The sequence below is a fragment of the Sciurus vulgaris genome (assembly GCF_902686455.1).
Source record: "Sciurus vulgaris genome assembly, chromosome: 10".
Lineage (NCBI taxonomy): Eukaryota > Metazoa > Chordata > Mammalia > Rodentia > Sciuridae > Sciurus > Sciurus vulgaris.
In genome coordinates, this window is record NC_136470.1 from 73,862,313 (window position 1) to 73,887,503 (window position 25,191).

The following is a 25,191-nucleotide window of genomic DNA, read 5'->3' on the forward strand; positions in this document are numbered from 1 at the left end:
TTCTTAGACTCAAAGAATAGTGATACAATATAGAATCTCTAGGACACTATGAAGGCAGTTTTAAGAGAAAAATTTATGAGTGCCTACATAAGAAAATCAAAAAGATTCCAAATAAACAACCTAATAATGAATCTCAAGGCCCTTGAAAAAGAACAAACTAATTCCAAAACCAGTAGAAAGAAGGAAATAATGAAGATCAGAGCCAAAATGAATGAAATTGAGAACTTAAAAACAAAAAATAGAAAAGATCAATGAGATGAAGAGTTGATTCTGAGAAAAAAACAAGTTGATAAGCCCTTAGTCAAACTAAGTGCAAGAAAAAGGAAGAAAATCCAAATTAATAAAATTTAGAGATGAAAAAAAGAGAAATCACCACAGACATCACAGATATCCAGAGGATCACTAGGGATTATTTTGAAAACTTAAACTCCAATAAATTGGAAAACCTAGAAGAAACGGATACATTTCTAAACAAATACTATCTACAAAACTGAATCAAGAGGAAATGGAAAACCTAAACAGAACAATAACTTGTAATGAGATAGAAGCAGTAATAAAAACTTTCCAACAAAGAAAACCACAAGACCAGATGGATTCATTCTCAGCTGAATTCTACCAAACAAACCTTTAAAGAAGAACAATGTCAATACTTCTCAAATTATTCCATGAAATAGAATAGGATTGAACACTACCAAATATATTCTATGAAGCCAGCATTACACTCATAACAAAACCAGTTAAGGACACATCAAGGAAGGAAAACTATAAACCAATATCCCTGATAAACTTAGATGCAAAAATTCTTAATAACATACTAGCAAACCATGTTCAACAACATATTAAGAAGTTGGTACACCAGGTGCAAGTTGGTTTTGTTCCAGGAATGCAAGGATGGTTTAATATACACAAATCAATAAAGGTAATCCAACACATAAATAGAAATAAGGACAAAAATCATACAATCATCTCAATAGATGCAGATAATGCCTTCAACAAAATTTAGCACCCATTATAATGAAAACACTGAAGAAAGTAGGGAGATAAAGAACCTACCTCAACATCATACAGGCTATATATGAAATAACAAAGTCAAACTCATAGTAATTGGGGAAAAACTGAAAGCATTTCCTTTAAAACCTGAACAAGACAAGGATGTTTGCTTTTACCACTCCTATTTAATAAAGTGCTAGAAATTCTAGCCAGAGCAATTAGGCAAGAGAAGGAAATAAGAGGGATAAAAATAGGAAGGAAAGAAGTGAAATTATCTGTTTGTAAATGATGTGGTCCTATACTTAGAAAATAAAAAATCTCCACTAAAAGACCATTGGAGTTAATAAATTTGGTAAAGAAACAGTTACAAAATCAACACACAAAAATCAATTAGCTTTCTATACATCAATAATGAATCTGAGAAAGAAATCAGGAAAACAATTCCATTTACAACAACCTCAAAGAAAAAAAAATATTTAGGAACAAATCTAACCAAGGAGGTGAAAGACCTCTGCAATGAAAATTATTGAAAATTAAAGAAATTGAAGAAGGGGCTGGGGTTGTAGCTCAGTGGTGGAGTGCTTGCCTGGCATATGTGAGGCACTGGGTTTGATCTTCAGCACAAATAAATAAATAAAATAAAGGTACTGGGTACATCTACAACTAAAAATATTTTTTAAAAAATTGAAGAACTCAGAAAACGGAAAGACATTCAATACTCATGGACAGGCAGAAATAATATTGTTAAAATGGCCATATTACCAAAAAAAAAAAAAAAATACACATATTCAACGCAGTCCCCATCAAAATACCAAAGACATTCTTTACAGAACTAGAAAAACAGTTGTAAAACTCATTTGGAAGAATAAAAGACCCAGAATAGCCAAAGTAATTCTAAACCAAAAAAGCAATGCTGAAGGTATCACAATGCTTAACTTCAAATTATATTACAGAGTTCTAGTAACAAAAACTGCATGGCACTGACATAAAAATAGAGACCAATACAATGGTACAATGTACAATGGTACAATAGAAGATACAGGAACAAAATTACACAGATACAGTTATCTGATCCTTGACAAAAATGCCAAAAACAAGCATGAGAAAAGACAGCCTTTTAAACAAATGGTGCTAGAAAAACTGGTTATCCCAACATAGAAGAATTAAACTACCCTTATCTCTCACCCTGCACAAAAATTAACTCAAAATGGATGAAAGACTTAGAAATTATAACAGAAACTATGCAACTCCTAGAAGAAAAAGCAGGGTCAACACTCCAGTATACAGGCACAGGCAATGACTGTCTCAATAGAACCCCTAAAACTCAGAATATAATGCCAAGAGTTAATAAATGGGAGGGCATCAAATTAAAAAGCTTCTGCACAGTAAAGGAAACAATTAGAAATGTGAAGAGAAAACCTGCAGAATGGTAGAAAATCTTTGCTAGCTACACTTTTGACAGTGGATTAATATCTAGAATATGTAAAGAACCCAAAAAACTTTTGCACCAAAAAAATCAAATAACCCAATTAATAAATAGGCATATGAATTAGATACTTCTCAAAAGAAGATAAAAAATGGTCATCAATATATGAAAATATGTTCAAGATCATTAGCAATTTAGGAAAGTGCAAATAAAAACTATACTGAGATTATCTCTTACACCAGTCAGAATGGCAGTCATCAAGAATAGAAATAATAATAAATCCTGGAGAGGATGTGGAGAAAAAGGAAAACTTTTACACTGTTGGTGGGATTATAAATTAGTACAACCACTATGGAAACCAGAATGAGGTTTCCCCAAAACATTAGACATGGAACCATTCTATGACCCAGCTATATCACTCCTCAGTATTTATGTTAGGATAAATATTTATCATAATTAAAAGCCATCATACTACAGTGACACATGTGTATTCATGTTTACAGCATTACAATTCACAACAGTCAAACTATGGAATCAGCTTAGGTATCCATCAATGGATAATGATAAGGAAAATGTGGTATATACCCAATCAGAGTTTTATTCAGTCATAAAGAAAAATGAAATTATGTCACTTGCAGTAAAATGGATGGAACTAGATACCATTATGTCAAACAAAATAAGTCAAACTCAGAAGATCAAGGGTCGTATGTTTTCTCTCATGTATGTAAGCTAGAGAAGAAAAAGGAAAAGAAGGGAGAATCTCATGAAAATCAAAGGAAGATTAGTACAGGAAAGGGACCAAAAAATCATACAAAGCAGAAACCTGGTATTAATAAACTAAAAAATAAAAAAGTTTTCTATATAGCACTACTCAACAGTTTGATATAAAGTACTGAATTCTACTTCCCTGTCTAATAAGATGCCTTCCACTATGTTCACTAAACAACATTAGCAGAAATGAGAATGTTCTGGTAGACCACAGATTATCAGGGTACAAAATAAATTGAGAAAAATACATAGCCTGTGGTAGTACCTATCAAAGCCAAACAAACATACATATAATCTAGGACACAACGATTCTACTCTCCTGTATAAACCTAACAGAAATGAGTGCTTATGTCCATTTAAAAAGTTCACTTACTAAATAACCTTGAGCAAATTACTTAGCCTCTCTTGAGCTCTTCTTCCTCATTAGAAAAATGGTGATAAAAAAGTTTAACACTATGTATGAGAAGTAATATTTTGCCTGGTTCTTAAAGTCAATGTACAGTATACAGTAAAAATTCAGAAAATGTTATGTCATCAGATAGCTGCAAACTCCTAACATAAGTAAATACTTCATATTCATAAATATTGCTATCTGATAATAATATACCACTGAACATGAGATAATTAAAACCAAAAGTAGTACTTGTTATCTTCACTAGCCGGACAGATAAGTTACAAAAAAGCTGGTTAATAAATCCCTGTAAAGCAAGTATTATTACTTATTGGAAATAAAATTTTATAATAAATTAAATGGAAGAGTACTCTCTATAATATTTTAACTTTGAAATGTAATGGCTCTTATTCATCTTTTTTTCAAGGGGTAGTTTCACAGGCTCTCATCAAACTGAGCTATGTACATATTATGCCTCTGCCAGCAGATGTCATCATCCAACATAAAATTTTAACTCCAAACATATTTCTTAAAAATCAAAGTCTTTGAATAAAATAACTTATTTTGCTCCTTTAAAAACTCAGTTTGTATGAAACTCTACTGATAATAGTGAATATTTGTACTTATGGCATAAAGTCTTAAAGCAAAAAATCCAAGACAAATCGGAAACCACAAATGGATATAAAAGAAATATTACATTTGTATAATATTACTATACAATTTAATCTTAAAAACAAAGCAATAAAATGGATTTGTTAATATACAAATACAAATGAAGTATAAGTTCTTGCTCTTCTTAATGACACCAAAGTACCTTCTCCAAGAAAACTACCTAACAGATCAGGATGACAATGTTTACTCAGTGTCAGTTAATGATTAGAATTCATGAAAGGGAGGCATTCACATTTATTCAGTCCATGAATTCTAGGTGTTGTACAAGTGGTGCCCTTTGCTTGGATATGTAAGCACTGTCTGACAGGCAAGTCGGTCTTGCCACCCAAATACAGGACATCAAGCAACTGGATACCTAATTTGAAATACATAAGAACATCTGGCCTTGATAGGGCAATCACTGCTCAAAAGATTCTGCCTGTGTGGTTTATTTCTCAGAGAGAACAGATGGTCCCCAGCTTATGATGATTCAACTTACGATTTTATTTTTTATCGTATAATGGTATAAAGCAATATGCATTCAGTAGAAACTATACTTCAGATTGTGAATGTTAATTTTTTCTGGGTTGTACCATATTATCTTGTGATGCTAGGCAACAGCACCAAACCAGGTGCAGCTCCCAGGCAGCCATGAAATCATGAGGTTAAATACATTTTTCAGGGAATTGTGCTGCTAAGCTATCATGTTCAGTAGGCTAGGCATTTTTTTTTAAGTTATAGTATTTTTAATTTACACTGGATTTATGGGAAATGTACCACCACCATTGGTCAAAAAGCATCTGTATGTTACTGAAAGAAGAATCATGAAAGCATTCAACAGTTATCAAATCTAAAAAGTTGCTTATTTAAATGAAATTTTTTTGGCCAGGTGCAGTGGTACAGAGGTCTTTAGTCCCAGCTAATTGGGAGGTTGAGACAGAGGATCTTGTTGTCAAGACCAGCCTGGCAATACGACAAGGTCCTATCTCAAGAGAAAAAATATATTTTTAAATGTCATAAGCACTTCGTGTAAGCTCAATACATTTCTCAAACTGCCTCTCTGCCTCTTTTCCCAGAATGCATCAAATGGGTTTACTTGACTCCACAAACATTCAAAGATCAAGTAGGTCCCAGACAGAAAGTACATAAGGCTGTGCCCCAGAAGACAGTTAACAAAAAAGAGCAAGATGGAGTATGTTAAAATTAAAATGATAGATACTAGTTAACATCCTGAAATAGATTCCTTAAAATTCTGTTTATGATTATCTCACTTGGGAAAAGAGAAGAAGTACGAGTTTTTTAATATCGCTGACCCTACTCTTACCACACATACACTTAAAATACAAAAGAAGTTCCTTTCTAGATAGCATTACAGGTTGGTAAACTAAAGAACAAAATAGAGAATTCTCTTCTAATGAGTTGAATTTAGGAGTAAATAAATCAGTGAAAACGAATTTCTAATACTGCAAACCTAAAGAAGATTGTCCTATGGAAGTAGGTCCTTCCTTCTGAAGATGAAAGTATGGTGGGGAAGGACAATTAGAATACTGTGTACTGATCATAGGCTAGAACTGCTGTTTTGACTCTAAGCCAAATAAGAATTTAGTGCTAGGAGTCCAAAATGCCAGTTATCTTTCCTCTGCCACTCCAAATCCATCCTCTACTGGTCTCTACCCTGCTGATCTATATGGATTATGCTGTTAAGAGACAATTCTTCATGGGTCTCTCTTGCTCCTACACATCTTCCTGTGAGAAAAGCAAGGCTGAGAAAGCAAGGCTTTTTGACCTAAGATCTTTACCTAGGCTATTTCTCAGGGTTGCGTTTGTAGTCAGCAACCTTGAAGGTGAGGTAATATATCCCTCTGGACAGACTTGCTTACTGTTTATTATCATAGTGACAGATTTCTCAAGCTCCATGTTCCTTAGTTGCTACTTTAACTCAAAGCATGTGTGGCATGTATCTGCTTCCACATCACCCCCGTAGGAATAAGATGTTAGGAAGAGCTAACACAAATATGCTCATGCACACACTGCTTGCTGCACTATAAGAGTCCTTTGTCTCTAACCCAGGAGTCTTGTGTCCTGTCAGGATTCATGACACAATAAAACTAATTTATCAGCTTGTGAGAATAAAAATCAAATTTCAGACCTGATACACATTAAGAGGGCTTCAGTTGGATTCAATCCAATTAGTTGGCATATCCAGGAAAGGAAGAAGCATAAAGTCAGAGTGCTTCTTCCTGTTCTCCTTTGATGAGGTCATCTTGAGCTAGCTTTGTAACTGTTCTTTTCAAGGTACTCTACTCTATAAAGTAATATCTCCTTCTGGGTCCAGTAACCTTTTGTTTCTCTTAATTCTTTAAGGCCTAGAGTTAATGACAGTTCTGCTACTGCTACTGCTGCTAGCACTAGGCAGCATAACCTCTTATGGTTTTCACTGTCTGATTCATTTCTTTATAATGAAACCCTCCTCAAATTACATTGAGTATTGCCATCTGTTTCTTGTTAGAATTCTAACTGACAGAAGTCAGGATCCAACAAGTTGCTACCATGATACCCCACCTGTCAATCACATAGAAACAAGTGAGAATTTCTTGAGGAAGGATGCCCTGGAGACTGAAAGAACAGGTATTACCAGTTCTTTATTTTTCCACTGGGCATGCATCAAAGGGCTTCTGCACAAAGAGATAAGACTCGGGTTGAGCACACTTTTTCTTAAAAGGTCAGATAGTAAATATATTAGGTTAGTTGGCCAGACGGTCTCTGTCACAATTCAAGTCTACAATTGAAACACAAAACCAGTCACAGAAAACACATGAATAGGGAATTTCAAGAGGGGGAATAGAGAAGGTCACTTTTCTGGCTGCTGTGTGGCGTGACACCAAGAAAGCAGATAGGCAGCATCTCGGCAAGGTGGGTAAAAAAAAGTGGGGAGGGAATTTTACTGTTATTTGATACTGGACATTCAAAGCAGACTGGGGATCCAGTAGGTTGGATATAATAAAATAAGAAATCTCCAGCACCACTGCCATGGCCAGAAGTACCAGCCAGAGCAATTGGGGATAAGGGAATTAATGGAACCCGCATTTTTAGGAGGCCTGAGGCATACCTGGATATGAAGAATTCAGAGATCAAAGACACTACCTGACTAAACTGATAGGCATTCTGCACAATATCCTTGTGCAGGGGATAACCACATCTCTCCTTGCTTGTGCGGAGGACAAAGGAACCATTTAGCAGCCATGGCCCAGGGGCTGGCAGCTGGGGGACCTGTTTTCTGGCTAACTCAAGTTTGGTCTGAAATACAGGCCTGGCAAACCCACACTGCATGACTATAAACAGTGTGTCTAAGTGACCAGGAGAAAATCAAACGTGGGTTTACACAGGGGAATACTGGTTTTGACAACCCACCCAGCTCTCCCTCTTCCCCTCCCCATCCAGACCAGCTGCTTATAGGACCAGCTGGGTGAAACCAGCCTGGCTGGGAATTCAAAAAGGCAGGAGCTGGAAAATCTGGAGACTGAACATGAGACCACAAGACAAGGGTTTGCTGGTGACAGAGTGGACTAAGAATCAGTTCCTCTACTACACAAGTGGAACCCAGGGGAGAGCCCTGGGGTACAGTCTTCCAGCAAGAAAAAGCAATTGCAGGGCCCTGGAGGTGCACTGATTTAAAATCTCCAGACCAACTGGCATCCAGTGAAAAGCCTGGAGTCTTCCTATAAGAGTTCCACCTACTGGATTACCTCTTCCCACTCCAGCAATCCCACCCTGAGGGTAGAGCAAGAATGACACTCCAGATGCTTCCTGGAAGTTTCTTAATGTGACAGTGGCTTCTGATGAGTATCTAGTCTTCATTGTAACAACACAATATCAATCCAGCAATCTTTAGAACACAATAATACTTTTATCTATGTACTCAAAAAGACCCCTTTTCCCCCACCTTATACTAAAGAAAGAGGCTATAATGTATAGACAGATCAATTGTTATATTTACTTGCATAAGGTCTTTCCTTATTTAGTGAGATCTTGGGATACCACAGAAATGGTTCAGTCTATCACAGCTCCCATGGAGTTAGTCCAGTCACCAGATATAAATGAGATTCTGTTCAGTGGATCAGAATCAAAATGGTACATTGATCCACTTGAGCCATTATGTGCTCCCTATTGTACAATACTCCCAGGCCTGCAAGAATGCAGCAGACCCTTTTTATTGTGAATAATAATGACATATTTTTCTTTATATTGTGTTTTATTTCTTTGCATTGAGTGTGAGGAAGACAAAATGGCTTAGTAAAAGTAATAAAATCAGTACAATCACTAACATTCATTTGGATATATTATTTCACAGTGTAGATGAATATTACTAATTGATTTCATTCTTCTCAGAGGGTGCTGCTCTTTAATGAAAAGAAAAATTATAGCTTTTAGTGTTTTTTCCTACTTTGCTTTCTATAACCAATGAGTGTTTTAATGTTTGTGTATCTTATAAAATTTAAGTGTGATTTGTTACTAAATTGTTTCCAATATCAGTATGTATATAAACATGATAGTATAGTCTTTTTTCATACATGAGTTTAAATAAAATAGTATTTTTAAAAATAAAAAAAAATAAAAAATAAAAAAAAAAAGAATGACACTCCAGATCATTCAACCTAACACTGCTGAGAAGGGAAGCTGAGAATTGTTTGCACTCCAATGGAAACAATTCTTTATCTTTTTATTAAGATCTTTATTTTCTTCTTCTTTTCAGTGTTTGTGACCTTAATGGTTCAGGGACATTTATACATATTCAGTTTTTTTTTTTTTCATTTCTAGCATTTTTGAAGCCAGTTATTTTTCATGGATCAGTAATTTGAGGACTAGGATGTTTGATTAGTATATTTCAGTTTTGTTTTGTATTCTTTTAATCTCATTTTAAAAATTTTCTTTTTATATTTTTTGTCTCACTTATCTGTTTCCCTTGATTCTCTCTTTGTTTCTGCTAACAGCCAATCTCTATTATTCTTTCACTCTTCCTTTAATTTTGTTACTTCTATCTTCTCTCCTCCTCCCTCATAATCATCACATCCTATATCACTTCTGTTCTCTTCCTGTCCAACATTCGAAATTGTAAATCCTTTTGCAAACTTACCATTTTCACAGTAGACAATATTTGCGCATATCATTTGTTTATTGTCACAATTAACATTGTAGATGTCATAGCAGGAACTGTTTGGTTTAATGGTATATACTGTTTGCATTGGTTGTTACTATTCACCTCCCCCTAAATGGCAAGGTACTGAAAACCTTCAGGGACACTATGAGTCCACAGAGTAGAAATTCTACTACCTAAGATCCATACTGTTTGATGGGTTGACACACAAATAACATGAAAAAGCAAGGAAAAAAACTGTCCCAAACAAATAAAGATACTTCAATAACAGAATCCATTAACACCACAGTGGAAGAAATGTCAGAGAAGGAGTTTAGAATGTACATAGTTAAACTGGTCTGCTAGGTAAAGGACAATGTAAGGAATGAAATCAGAGAGAAAATTCAGAAAGTGAAAGATCACTTCAATAAAGAGATACAGATTCTAAAAAAAAAAAAAAAAAAAAAAAAATCAGCGGAAATCCTCAAAATGAAGGAATTAATAAACCAAAGTAAAAATTTAATGGAAAGCATCACCAACAGACTAGACTACTTGGAAGACAGAGTTTTAGACAATGAAGACAAAATATATAATCTTGAAAATAAAGTTGACCATGGAGAAGAGATGTTAAAAGACCATGAAACAGAACTTTCAAGAAATATGGGTTACCCTGAAAAGACCACATTTAAGATTTATTGGAATAGATGAAGGCCTAGAGATACAAACCAAAGGAATGTTCAATATTTTCAATGAAATAATATTAGAAAATTTCCCAAACTTAAGAGAATGAAATGGAAAATCAAATACAGAGGCTCACAGGATCCCAAATATACAAAATTACAACAGACCTACACCAAGACACATTATTATGAAAATGCCTAACATACAGAATAAGGATAGAATTTTAAAAGCTGTCAAGAGAAAAATGACATGTCATATTTAGAGGGATACTCATCCAGATCTCAGCTGATTTCTCAACCCATATCCTCAAAGCTGGGAAATAATATACACCAAGCTCTGAAAGAAAATGGATGCCAGCCAAGAATACTATACCCAGCAAAATTAAGCTCCAGAACTGACAATGATAGAAAAACCTTCCATGATAAACAAAAGTTAAAAGAATTCATAACTAGAAAGCATGTACTACAAAACATACTCAATATGTATTTCATGAAGAAGAAATGAAAAATAAAAGTGAAAATCAGCAAAGGGAGGAATTATACTAGAAGAATAGTGAATCAAAGGAGAAACTAATTCAAATTAAAAACCAGGAATAAATACCATTTATCAATAATAATAATGACTGTAATGGCCTAAACTCATCAATCAAAAGACATAGACTGACAGAGTAAATGAAAAAACAAGACCCCGCAATATGCTGTCTCCAAGAGACTCACCTTATAGGCAAAGATATCCACAAACTGAAGGTAAAAGGATAGGAAAAAACATATCATTCACATGGATCTTGTAAACAAGTAGGGGTTTACATCCTCAAACCAAAGTTAATCAAAAGGGACAAAGAAGGGCATTTCATACCTCTTTGGAAATTATACATAACAAGACATAACAATCGTAAATATTTATGCCGCAAACAATGGAGCATCTACATACACCAAACAAACCATTCTCAATTTCAAGAATGAAACAGATACAACACAAAAATACTGGGTGACTTTAATACACCTCTCTCACCACTGGATAGATCCTTCAAATGAAAATTAAATAAAGAATGTACAGAATCAAAGAAATACAATTAATAATTTAAACTTAAATAAATTTAAACTTAAATAGACATATATAGACTATTTCATTCATCAATGACTGAATACACTTTAGTCTCAGCAGCACATGGATTCTTCTTTAAAATAGACTATATCTGGGCTGGAATTGTGGCTCAGTGAAGGAGCACTTGCCTAGCATGTGTGAGGCACTGGATTCAATTCTCAGTACAACATATAAATTAATTAATTCAATAAAGGTCCATCAACAACTAAAACAAATTTTATTTAAAAAAAACAGACCATATCATAGGCCATAAAGCAACTCCTAGCAAATACAAAAAATAGGGACAATACCTTGTATTCTATCAGGTAATAATGGAATGAAATTAGAAATTAATGATAAAATAAAAAATAAAAGCTACTCTAACAACTGGAGATTAAATAATATGCTATTGAATGACCAATGGATAGCAGAAGAAACCAGGGATGAAACAAAAAATACTTAAAGGTAAATAAAAATAGCAATACAACATAGCAAAATCTCTGGGACACTATGAAGGCAGTTCAAAGAGGAAAGTTCATTGCATTGAACTCATTCATTAAAAGAATAAAGTCAACAAATAACCTAACATTACAGCTCGAAGTCATAGAATAAGAAGTACAAATAAACACCAAAAGCAGAAGACAGGAAATAATTAAAATCAGAGCCAAAAATCAATGAAATTTTTAAAAATTTCCAAAAAATCAATGAAACAAAAAGTTGGTTTTTGAAAAAAATAAATAAAATTGATAAACCCTTAGCCAAGCTAGCAAAAAGAGAGAAAACTCAAATTACTAACATTCATGCTGAAAAAGGAAATATCACGACAGACGCAACTGAAATAAAAACAATAATCAGAAACTATTTTGAAAATCTATACTCTAATAAAATAGAAAATCTTGAAGACATCAACAATTGTAAATATTTCTAGAGACATATGACAAACCCAAATTGAATCAGGAGGGCACAGAAGATTTAAACATATCAATTTCAAGCAACAAAATTGAAGATGACATCAAAAACCTACCAACAAAGGAAAGCCCAGGACCAGATGGAGTCTCAGTCAAGTTCTACCAGACCTTCAAAGAAGAACTAACACCAATCCTCCTCAAATTATTCCATGAAATGGAAAAGGTGGGAACCCTTCTAAATTCATTTTATGAAGCTACTATCACCTGATACCACAATTAGATAAAGACACATCAAGGAAAGAAAACATCAGACTAATATCCCTGATGAATACAGATACAAAAATTCTTAATAAAATACTGGCAAATCACATACAAAAACATATTAAAAGTACAACAAGATCAAGTGGGTGCATACTAGGGATGCAAGGCTGGTCCAACATACAGATATCAATAAATGTAATTCATCACATTAATAGACTTATAGACAAGAATCACATGATTATCTCAATAGATGCAGAAAAAGCACTCAACAAAATATAGCTAGCATTCATTTATGTTCAAAACGCTAGAAAAACTAGGGATAGTAGTAACATATTTCAACATTGTAAAAGTTACATGTTAAACCCAAGGCCAACATCATTCTAAATAAATAAAAATTAAAAGCATTCCCTCTGAAAACTAGAACAAAACAAGAATGCCCCCTTTCACCACTTCTATTCAACATAGTCCCTGAAACTCTAACAAGAGCAATTAGGCAAAAGAAAGAAAGTAAAGGGATAAAAATAGGAAAAGAAGAGCTCTAACTATCCCTATTTGCTGAACACATGATTTTATATTTAGAAGATGCAAAAAATAGCACTGAGGAGCAAGCCTGTAATCCCAGAAGCTTGGGAGGCTGAAGAGGAGGATCAAGAGTTCAAAGCCAGACTCAGCAAAGAGCAAGGCACTAAGCAACTCAGTGAGACCCTGTCTCTAAATAAAAATACAAAATAGAGTTAGGGATGTGGCTCAGGGGTCAAGTGCCCCTGAGTTCAATACCCAGCACGCACCCCCTCCAAAAAAGATGCAAAAATTCCATCAGAAAACTTCTAGAACTCAAAAACGATTTCAGCAAAGTTGCAGCATATAAAATTAACACTCATAAATTAACTGTGTTCCTATACACCAACAATGAAGCAACTGAAAGAGAAATTAGGAAAACTATCCTATTCACAATAGCCTCAAAAAAAATAAAATATTTGGTAAGCAATCTTACAAAAGAGGTGAAACAGCACTACAATGAAAACTACAGAACACTAAAGAAAGAAACTGAAGAAGACCTTAGAAGATGGAAAGATTTACCATGCTCCTGGATAGGCAGAACTAATACTGTCAAAATGACCATACTACCAAAACTGTTATACAGATTTAATGCAATTCCTATTAAAATTCCAATGACATTCTTCATAGAACTAGAAAAAGCAATCATGAAATTAATTTGGAAAAATGAAACATCCAGAATAACCAAAGCAATCCTTAGCAAGAAGAGTAAAGAAGGAGACATTACAATACCAGACCTTAAATTATACTACAGAGCAATAGTAACCAAAAGTAACAAAAATTGCATGATATCAACACCAAAATAGATATGTAGTCCAATGGTACAGAAGAGAAGACACAGAGACAAACCCACATAAGTATGGTTATCTCATACTAGACACCAAAGGAACCAAAAAACATACACTGGAGAAAAGATAGTCTATTCAACAAATAGTGCTGGAAAACTGGAAATCCATATGTAGTAAGATGAAATTAAACCTCTATCTCTCACCTTGCACAAAAATCAACCCAAAGTGGATCAAAGACTTAGGTACTAGAACAGACCCGGTGCCTAATAGAAGAAACAGTAGGTCCAAATCTTCATCATGTTAGCTTAGGACCAGACTTCCTTAACAAGATTCCTAAAGCACAAGAAGTAAAATCAAGAGTCAATAAATGAGATAGTATCAAACTAGAAAACTTCTTTATAGCAAAGGAAACAAACAAGTACATGAAAAAAGAGTCTACAGAATGGGAGAAAAATCTTTGCCACCTGCACCTCAGATAAAGCATTAATCTCCAGGATATACAAAGAACTCAAAAAACTTAACATAAAAAAAAAACCCTATCAATAAATGGGCAAAAGAAATAAAGATGCATTTCACAGAAGAAAAAATACAGTCAATAAATATATGAAAAAATGTTCAACATCTATAGCAATTAGAGAAACGCAAATTAAAACTACACTGAGATTTCATCTCATACCAGTCAGAATGGCAATTATAAAGAATACAAGTAACAATAAATGTTGGCGAGGATGGGGGGGAGTTTACACTCATACACTAACTGGTAGGACTATAAATTGGTACAACCACTCTAGAAGCAATACAGAGATTCCTCAGAGAACTTGGAATGGAACCACCATTTGCCCCAGTTATCCTACTCCTCGGTGTATACCCAAAGAACTTAAAATCAGCATACTATAGTGACACAGCCACATCAATGTTAATAGCAGCTCAATTCACAATAGCTAAACTATGGGACCAACCTAGGAGCCCTACAAGCAGATGAATGGATAAAAAAAAAAAAAATGTACATATACACAATGGAATGTAACTCAGTCATTAAGAATGAAATTATGGCATTTGCTGGTAAATGGATGGAACCAGAGACTATCATGGTAAGTGAAATAAGCAATCCCCCAAAACCAAAGGTCAAATGTTCTAATATGCAGTGCTAACACACAGTAAGGTGGGTATGGAAGAATAGAAGTTCACTGGATTAGACAAAGGGGAATGAAGGGGGAAAAGGGAGGATGGAAATAGGAAAGACAGTAGAACGAATGACATAACTTTCCTATGTTCATACTGGTCATTCATTATGACCACTGTAACTCCAATCATGTTCAAAGAAAGAATGGGAAGTTATAGTCCATGTATGTATAATATGTCAAAATACACTCTACTGTCATATATTTATAAAAAGAAAAAAAAAATTTTTAAATGAGGAAAAAACATGAATAAATAAGCAGAACTGCATTCCAATAAAATTTTGTTTACAAAATAAAATAAATATTATTTATAAAACAAAATTGGCCATAGTGTGTTGACCCCTAGTTTGGACTGATTTTTGTTCAACAGACATATAATACAAGCCATATATATAATTTTAAATTTTCAGTAGCCATATTTAAAAGTGGTAAGGATAGGTAAATTTACTTTTCATAATATTTCCCAATTTAAATCAATGCAGCCAAAATATTAACATTTCAATATGTAGTACGGAGAACTGAGATGTTTTATTTATTATTACATTTTCTAAATCCAATATATCTTTTACACAAAGCACATCTTCATCTGAATGCCAAATTTTTCATCATCAATACTTTATCTAAATTTATATTTAATAAAATTCAGTTGAAAAAATAGATTCACATGCTCAAGTGATTCCAAATATACTTGTAAGTTTTATTAATTGGATCAAGTTGTTTTCAAATTTGTTAAATTAATTAAAATTAAATAACATCAAAAAATTCAGCTCCTTGCACTCCCATTTGTAGTGCTCAACAGCTACATATGGCTAGTGGCCATCTTCCTGAACAGGGCAGGTCAAAATATTAGAGGCTCGATATGATTGACCTTCCAAGATGGAAGGACTGAAATAAGCTGTTTTCTTCTTTAGTTCTCTAACTCATGGCCATGTAGAACAATACTATCTAGCCCTATGAATGTTCTACATCCATTTTCTTAGCCTCTTTGTCTGGATTCTGATTTCTTAATATTCAGGGCTATCTAGATGATTTTCTAGATTTCACCCCTTGTACTAAATGTAAGCATGTTCTGAAGTACCAGCATTTCTGGCCCACGTAAACTGTGGAACTAGCTAGTTCTATTCAGAATTCTCATTGTATCCTGATTTTATCAGTACATACTCTATATACATGTTGAAATATAACACCGTACCCTATATACATATGTACAATTACATGTTAACTAAAAAAAAAAAAAAAAAGAGTCAGGTGTGGTGGTACCATGCCTATAATCCCAGCAACTCAGTAAGCTGAGGCAGGAGGATCACAACTTCAAGTCCAGTCTGAGCAACTTAGCAAGATCCTATCTCAAAATAAAATAAAAAGGGCTGGGGATGTAACTCAGTGGCAAAGCACTTGCTTAACCTGTGCTTGGCCGTGGGTTCAATCTCCAGTATCAGGAAAAAAAAAGAGAGAGAAAGAGAAAGAAAGAAATCCTACTGTGGATACTTTATTCAATTATTATTTTGGATCATGTTGTTCTACCTGTCTTTAAGAGACCACATACTCAAAACTTGCTTGTTCTACACCGATTGCTGAATTACTACCCTTAATTAAGTCAGCAAAATTAACACTGAGAATGTAAAATACCACTGGTTGTATTAACTGGCAGGTTTTATTTTCTTATCTATTCAACTGAGAATATTACCTTCTCATGTACCATGTATCCTAACTACAGTTCAAAAAGTTGAGTTCTTTACCAATGTAGGATATAAACACTTATTATTTATAAGTATATACCTGAAATGCCACCAATTTGTGATTATGTATGAAAACAAGTGGCAGGTGAAACAAAGATAATTATACACACACCTCCTAAATTTCATCCTGAGTTTGAACCCTTTCTCCTACAAACCCATAGACTCTTATCCTACTTTTCTATTTAGGAAAACAACAGTAAACAAAGTGACTACACTAAGCTGAACAGAGAGAAACACAAACATACACATACACTTAAAAAGATACATTATTTAAATGAAAGATAACTGCATACTCCTCATAATTTATCAAATTCCCGGAATTAAGGATTATTTTTAGTTAAATAAGAAAAAAAAAAATGCTTACCGGTTTCTTTCCAGACTACTGAAGGAACAATATGTTTTTCATGTCCTTTCTTTTTAGATCCACATTTTTTGCCTTCTAAAGATCTGGAATTATATCTCTTTTCTGAATATGCTGTTTCTGAAGCTATGAATAATTAAAACACAAATTTGTTAACATTTATAAGAACTACTTAACTGAGAAAAAGTGATCAGGGAAGAAGCATTTAAAAAAAAAAAAAATAAAACCTGAATCTTCATTTCTCAAAATGTCCCGAAGCAAAGAAGCACAACCATCAAGCCCGTGTATAGTTTCAGTCTGTAAGGAGAGAGTCATTTAGAATACATTTGTATATAAAATTATAGTGCAGGGAAAAATTTGTATTATGCAACTTTAAACAAAGTTCTTTATAAGCAATTTATTATTGGTAGAAAACGTGTTTGAAAGCAATAGATTTCCTACTTCCTTAGGGCAATTTATACTTTACTTTTGAATTTTATTCCCATTTCTAGGCTTTTACCTAAAGGCTAATTAAAATAGCGTGCATTGCAGCTGTTTGGTCTCATCTTACCTGACTTTCTGAATCAGAATGAATGGGATGGCCAGAATTTGTGCTAAAACGTGATATTTTTCTTAAGTGGGTCCTAGAAAACAAGATTAATAGCTTTATAAATAATACAATTTTTCCCTCAAAATGTTAGTAAGCAGTCATTTTCTTTCCACCAAAGGTTAGAAAAGAAAGTTTGCCTAATAATATATAACATGAATAGGACATTATGAAGATTGGAAAGACTGTTAAAACACTATAATGAAGAAAGAAATTGAGGAAGACCTTAGAAGATGGAAAGATCTCCCATGTTCTTGGATAGGCAGAATTAATATTGTCAAAATGGCCATACTACCAAAAGTGCTATACAGATTCAATGCAATTCCAATTAAAATCCCAAGGATGTACCTCACAGAAATAGAGCAAGCAATCATGAAATTCATCTGGAAGAATAAGAAACCCAGAATAGCTAAAGCAATCCTTAGCAGGAAGAATGAAACAGGGGGTATCGCAATACCAGAACTTCAACTATACTACAAAGCAATAGTTAACAAAAACGGCATGGTATTGGCACCAAAATAGACAGGCAGATCAATGGTACAGAATAGAAGACACGGACACAAACCCAAATAAATACAATTTTCTCATACTAGACAAAGGGACCAAAAATATGCAATGGAGAAAAGATAGCCTCTTCAACAAATGGTACTGGCAAAACTGGAAATCCATATGCAATAGAATGAAACTAAACCCTTATTCTCTCACCCTGCACAAAACTCAACTCACAATGGATCAACGACCTTGAAATCAGACCAGAGACCCTGCATCTTATAGAAGAAAAAGTAGGTCCAAATCTTCACCTTGTTGGCTTAGGATCAGACTTCCTTAACAGGACTCCCATAGCACAAGAAATAAAAGCAAGAATCAATAACTGGGACAAATTCAAACTAAATAGCTTTCTCTCAGCAAGGAAACTATCAGCAATGCAAAGAGAGAGCCTACAGAGTGGGAGAATATCTTTGCCACTCATACTTCAGATAGAGCACTAATTTCCAGAATATATAAAGAACTCAAAAAACTCTACACCAAGAATACAAATAACCCAATCAACAAATGGGGTAAGGATATGAACAGACACTTCACAGAAGAAGATCTACAAGCAATCAACAAACATATAAAAAATGTTCACCATCTTTAGTAATAAGGGAAATGCAAATCAAAACCACACTAAGATTCCATCTCACCCCAATTAGAATGGCGATTATCAAGAATACAAGCAACAATAGGTGTTGGAGAGGATGTGGGGAAAAAGGTACACTCATACATTGCTGGTGGGACTGCAAATTAGTGCAGCCACTCTGGAAAGCAGTGTGGAGATTCCTTAGAAAACTTGGAATGGAACCACCATTTGACCCTGCTATCCCACTCTTCGGCCTATACCCAAAGGACTTAAAATCAGCATACTTCAGAGATACAGCCACATCAATGTTCATAGCAGCTCAATTCACAATAGCCAGACTGTGGAACCAACCTAGATGTCCTTCAATTGATGAATGAATAAAGAAACTGTGGTGTGTATATATACAATGAAATATTACTCAGCTAAAAAGAATAATAAAATTATGGCATTTGCAGGCAAATGGATGAAATTGGAGAACATCATGCTAAGCGAGATAAGCCAATCTCAAAAATCCAAAGGACGAATGATCTCACTGATAAGCGGATGATGACACATAATGGGGGGTGGGAGGGGTGCAAGAATGAAGGAAGGAGGGACTGTATAGTGGGAAAAGAGGGGTGGGAGGGGTGGGGGGAAGGAAAAAATAACAGAATGACTCAAACATCATTACCCTATGTAAATGTATGAACATGCAAATGGTATGCTGTTACTCCATGTAGAAACAGAAACAACATGTATCCCATTTGCTTACAATAAAAATAAATTTTAAAAAAAACATTATAATGATTGACCTGTGTAGATTTGAAAAGTTATTCCCCAGAGTAAAGGAAGAGGTCCATCTAGTTTTCTGGGATGAGCAAAATGCAGTCCAGACCAAAGCTCTGAAAACTTTTCTGAGATATTCTGAAGTTATAAACTTCTTCATGTACTTACCCTTTCTTTCCATTTGCTAATTTAGCAGGTCCAGGGTTTCTTCCTGAAGATAACACCTATGACATAATGTATTGTATTATAGTAGATATACAAATACTTTCTATTATATTTTCAATATGCCATCTTGACAAGACCTGAAATATTATTCATGTTTTTCCATTTTCCCAAACTGAAACTCTATACCTACCAGTCAGTTCCCATTCCCTCTTCCCATCACCCCTTGCAACCACCATATTCTACTTTCTATAAATTTGACTACTCTAGAGACCTCATGTAAGTGAAATAATACAGTATAAAATCTTCAGGCTTCATCCATGTTGTAGCACATATAAAAATTTTCCTTCCTTTGTAAGGTTGAATATTCCATAGTATGTATGCAGTATTCATTTTTTTAGTAAATGATATCCTAAAAATCCACAATTATACTTTAACACTTGTACAATAAATTTGCTCTATATAAAATGTGAAGCAAGCAACACGTGTTTATTCCTTATGTTTATTTAGGCGGCAAACTGAGATATTTCAAACCTATTATAGTTAAGTTGGAACTATACTCAATCCCTGAACATGTTCTACATTTCCCAAATTCTTTGAAACTTACAAGATACTTCAAGATATAGGACAGAGTTCATAACTCTGGTTCCATTTATCCACATTACTTAGAAGGTCTAATAAGACCAGCACGTAAAATCTATCCTTCCTCTTTATCTACATCTCATTTCTTTCAATCCTTCTTTTTAAACTGATATAGCAATGTTTTTTCAAAAAGTTTTCATTTTAAAATTAACATAGGTAGGTTACCTTTTATATAGAACAAAAGGAAAAATATGTATTTGCTTTTATATGCACCCAATAAACTCGTAATTATAGTTACCTCTAGAGAGAGAAACAGGGTATCTTGGGGACAGAGTAAAAAGGGGGTCTTTCTGTGGCATACATTAATAACTATGTATCAAACAAATATAATCTTTCAAATATAATTTAAAGACATTAAAGTCCCTAATCCTATCTCCCTTATTCCATCCTCTAGATAGAGGTACTGCTGGTACTATGATTTTTCTTCACAAGTTTACACATTTTATCCCAAGATAACTTTGAGCAGTAGCCACCAAACTTCCTGAAGTTGTATTCTATTATTTGCCTAAATATATACTCACCTTTCTAATGAGAATCTTTTTTAATACATTTTTTAAAAACTGAGTTGATAATAGTTATACTTTTTGAGAAAACTTGGAATACAATGGAGAGTCATGAAGCCCACAGTGAAAATCACCATCATAGAAAATACAATGCTGTGTAGCATAGCTCCACTGGACCCTGTATCACACTCAGGTCTTTCCCTTTGGTATATTTATGTTGGTGTCCTGGCTGGAATAATAATAAAACTCCAAGCCATGATGCTGCTATGCCCCAGAACAAATCTGAAAACAATTACCACACTTACTGTCTTTCAAAAGTGGAAAAAATAAACTGTCCAAAATAAATGTATGGCATAATTATGATTATCTACAAAAAAAGTCTAAAAAAAAAAACACCAACCAGGCTATGTTATAGAATATCTGGTAAAGATTACCCCTAAGAAAAGCACCCTGAAACCTGAAACAGTAACTCTCATATTGGAACATTTCCTCCCGATTTTTGGAGGTATTTTTATTTTGAAATAATAGCACAAAGAAGTCCTATATGTGCTTCAGTCATATAGGACTGTGCTTTCAGATTTCACAAATTTTGACATTTTACTACATTTGCCATTTTCTCTCTCAATATGTACATACATTATTTCTTGTCTGAACCATTTCAGAGTAGTTGCAGACATAATATGTTTAAAAATATGCAAGGTGTGGAGTTGCACACCTCTAATCCCAGCAACTCGGGAGACTGAGGCAAGATCATCATGTGTTCAAAGGCAGCCTCAGCAATTTAGCCAGGCCTTAAGTAACTTAGTGAAACCCCGTTTCAAAATAAAATATAAAAAGGTCTGAGAATGTGGCTCAGTGGCTAAGCACTCCTGGGTTCAATCCCTGGCACAAATAAATAAATAAATAAATAAATTAAATATATATATGCCTAAATATGAAAAAGGTCATTCTCTAATTATCAAAACCAACATATTAACATTGATATAGTATTACAAATCTGTGATGTCACCAGTACTGTCCCTATAGAAAAACTGATCCATATCTAATCCAGCATATTTTGCATTAAACTGTCACAGCTCTTAGGTCTCCTTTAATAAGGAATAATTCCTTGGTTGTTTTTTATAACCCTGACATATTCAAAGATTAGAAGCCAGTGGTTTTTTTGTTTTGTTTTGTTTTTTGTGGTGCTGGGGATCGAACCCAGGGCCTTATGCTTGCAAGGCAAGCACTCTACCAACTGAGCTATATCCCCAGCCCAGGCCAGTTATTTTGTAGAATGTCCATCTGGAGGTTTAGATGTCTGTAATGTTTCCTCAGGATCAAACTCAGGTTATGCATTTTGGGCAGGAATACTACAAAAGAGATGTGTCATTTTCAGTATAGCATGAGCAGACATGTGATGTCAGTTTGTCCTATTATTGGCAATGTAAACTGATTATTTAAAACAGTGTCTGCAGGCTGGCGTTGTGGCTCAGTGGTAGAGTGCTTGCCTAGTACATTTGAGGCACGGGGTTCGATCCTAAGCACCACAAAAAAAAAAAACAAAAAAACAAAAAAACAAATAAAGGTATTATGTCCATCAATAACTAAAAATATTTTTTTAAAGTGTCTGCCAGGTTTTTCATTGTAAAGTTACTATTTTTACCTTTGTAATTATTAAGCATTTTGTAGGGAAATAACTAGACACTATGTAGATATCTAATCATCACACTTTCACCCAGTTTAGCATCCATTCATTGATGATTCTTGGTTCAGTCAATTGTCAAATGATGATTTTTTAAAATGTTTTGCTCTTTTTAGTTATACATGACTGTAGAATGTATTTTAATATACTATACATACATGGAGTATAACTTTCCATTCTTGTGATTGTACATGATGTGGAGTTACACTGGTCATGAATTCATATATGAATATAGCAAAGTTATGTCTGATTCCAGATGGTGAATTGTAGTTTTGGTTTTGTTTTTGGTTTTGTTTTTGGTATTTTTTTTAGAGATAGGTTCTCACTGAGTTACTTAGGGCCCTGATAAGTTGCTGAGGCTGGCTTTGAACTCGAAATTATCCTGCCTCAGCTTCCTGGGCCCACCCAAATGGTAAGTTTTTTAACATCATTCCTCCTACATTTATTAGTTGGCATTTATTAGTTGAATATCAATTAATAAATGTAGAACTAATTAGAGAAGCATTTTTCCTGTTCATTTGATAATGCAGGCTCACAGATTCCTATTTTATTCAGAGGGTTATGATCTATTATTAGTTATAATGCTAAAATTGCCCCAGATTCAGTCAGTGGGAGCCTCTTGAAGTTGGCTCCTTCATTTTAACAAGTCCCCATCATTTTTTTAACTGTTCCTTACCTTTTACAACAAAGTGGTCCAGGCTCATCTTTTTTACTGTCTTAAGAAAATTCAACATGAGATCTACCTTAACAAAATACAGTATTAGTAACTCTAAGCACAATGTTGGTTAGCAGATCTCTAGAGCTTTCATTTTATAAAACCAAAACTGCGTACGTAATGAATGGCAAGTCTCTGTTTCCTTCTTGCTGCAACCTCTGCACCCACCATTCTACTCTACTTCTGTGAGTCTGACTACTTTATATATCTCATGTAAGTGGAATCATACAGTACTGAATCATTCAGTATTTGTCCTGGAATTAGCTTAGTTTCCTAGCAGAATATCCTCAAGGTTCATCCGTGTAATTGCATATGGCAGGATTTCCTTCTTTTTTTGTGCTGAAAAAGATTCCATCGTATGTATATGCCGTATTGCCTTTATCCACTCATCTATAGATAAACACGCAGGGTGTTTCTACATCTTGCTATTGTGAATAATGAATACAAGTGTAAATACCTCTTCAAGATCCTGATTTCAATTAAGATAAATATCAAGAAGTAGAACTGACTGGAAGTAGAACTGACTGGACCTTATAAGAGTTCTATTTTTAATCTTTTGAGGAAATTTCATACTTTTCTATAGCAGCTGCACCATTTATATTCCCACCAACAGTGTATCCATCTTTCAATTTCTCAACATCCTCACCAACACTTTGTGTTCAGTATTTAGAAACCAAGATTTAGGTACTAGATGTGCTTTTCACTATGAGGGCCTCCAATCTTTCTCATATGCATTTTCTACTGAGTCATAATTACTAGATACTTGTAATTTTGAATCTTGTGAGGTTTTTTTTTTTTTTTTAACTTTTGAATCTTTTTCTGTACTAACAGTCAAAAAATTTAATGATTATTTCCTTGGGTAGAAGTAATATAATATGTCCTTGTTTTGCTTCTTATCTTTTGACAATTAAAAATCAAACCTGGAACAATCCTTTCCATACACTGAAAATAGTTTTTAAAATTTAGGATTAAAAGCATAATTATTTTGGTAAAACTTTATCAGCAGTTTAACAGCCCTTGCTACAAACTTCAAAACTGCACTTCAGGAATATCCCAAATCACAATATAGCAGACAGTTTGTTTTCACACTTACTTCTACTACTTTTCATTAAACTTTTAATTCTGCAATTTGAGAATATAAGCTTTTCTTAATCATCATATTTTCTACCAAGTGTAAGATAGTGTTACCTTTGTAGAATGGGTATATTAAAGCCTTTACACTTAATGCACGCCCTGTCATTATTGCTGTGAAGTATAAACCTAAAATTCAGAAATGTACCTTGTTTAAAGTCATACATCTAAGAATAATGTTTAAAAGAATGGACTCCAGCTATAAGTATGAATACTTTTCCACAGCCTACCAGCTGTGTAATTAGTTGGGAAGTTATTTGAATTCTTCATCACTCAATCTCCTTATTTATAAAACAGGGATGATAATTTCTACCTCATAAAGTTATTATGAAGATTAAATGAGTTATTATATGAAATACATAAAAAACTCTCTTAGTAGTACCTGCCACTTAATGAATTAATGCTAGTTATCATCAGGATGATAACAAACCAGGTGTTTGAGGAATTGAAATTTGTTGGATATATATGTCAACTGTGACAGATATTTTACCAGATTCTCTTATTTAATCTCCCCAATTCTTTGAAGCAGAATTTTATACCTATTTAATAGCAAAAGGATAGTAGGCTCAAAGAAGCGAAAATACTTTGCTTACCATCATCAAAATAATGGCAGAATTGGAATCTGAATCTGATTATTGTGACTACAAAAACTATGTTTTTCATCCTTGCTAAATGCACATATTCTGAGTTAATTCAATATTAAAAAAAATGGAAGGATGGGCTGGTCTAGAAGTATTTATGAAGAAAAGAAGTTTCAAGTCAAATCTTGAGAAAAAAAAGTGCAAGATTCACATTAATGGGAACAGTAGTGTTGATAAAGGAAAACCAAAAAAAGTTCTATATACCTGAGTAAGGGGCGAGAAATAGTTGATTCAATCCCTGTAAATATACTGTATGCCAGGTGCTGTCCTTGACTTGAGGAGAATATGTAGAAAAAAAGTCTAAAAGCAGAGGCAGACTAGC

The 25,191-nt window shown here is 34.0% G+C and overlaps 1 protein-coding gene across 1 annotated transcript in view; it reads right to left on the bottom strand.

The window, feature by feature from the left end:
- CCDC14 (coiled-coil domain containing 14) overlaps positions 1-25,191 on the bottom strand; it is a gene marked incomplete at its 5' end in the record, with an annotated part of 67,027 nt that overhangs the window by 40,984 nt on the left and 852 nt on the right. The window contains 4 exons of the mRNA XM_079155295.1: positions 16,924-17,046; positions 17,148-17,217; positions 17,471-17,543; positions 19,560-19,615. Coding sequence (XP_079011421.1) covers positions 16,924-17,046; positions 17,148-17,217; positions 17,471-17,543; positions 19,560-19,615 — 322 coding nt within the window. The remainder of the gene's footprint in view (positions 1-16,923; positions 17,047-17,147; positions 17,218-17,470; positions 17,544-19,559; positions 19,616-25,191) is intronic.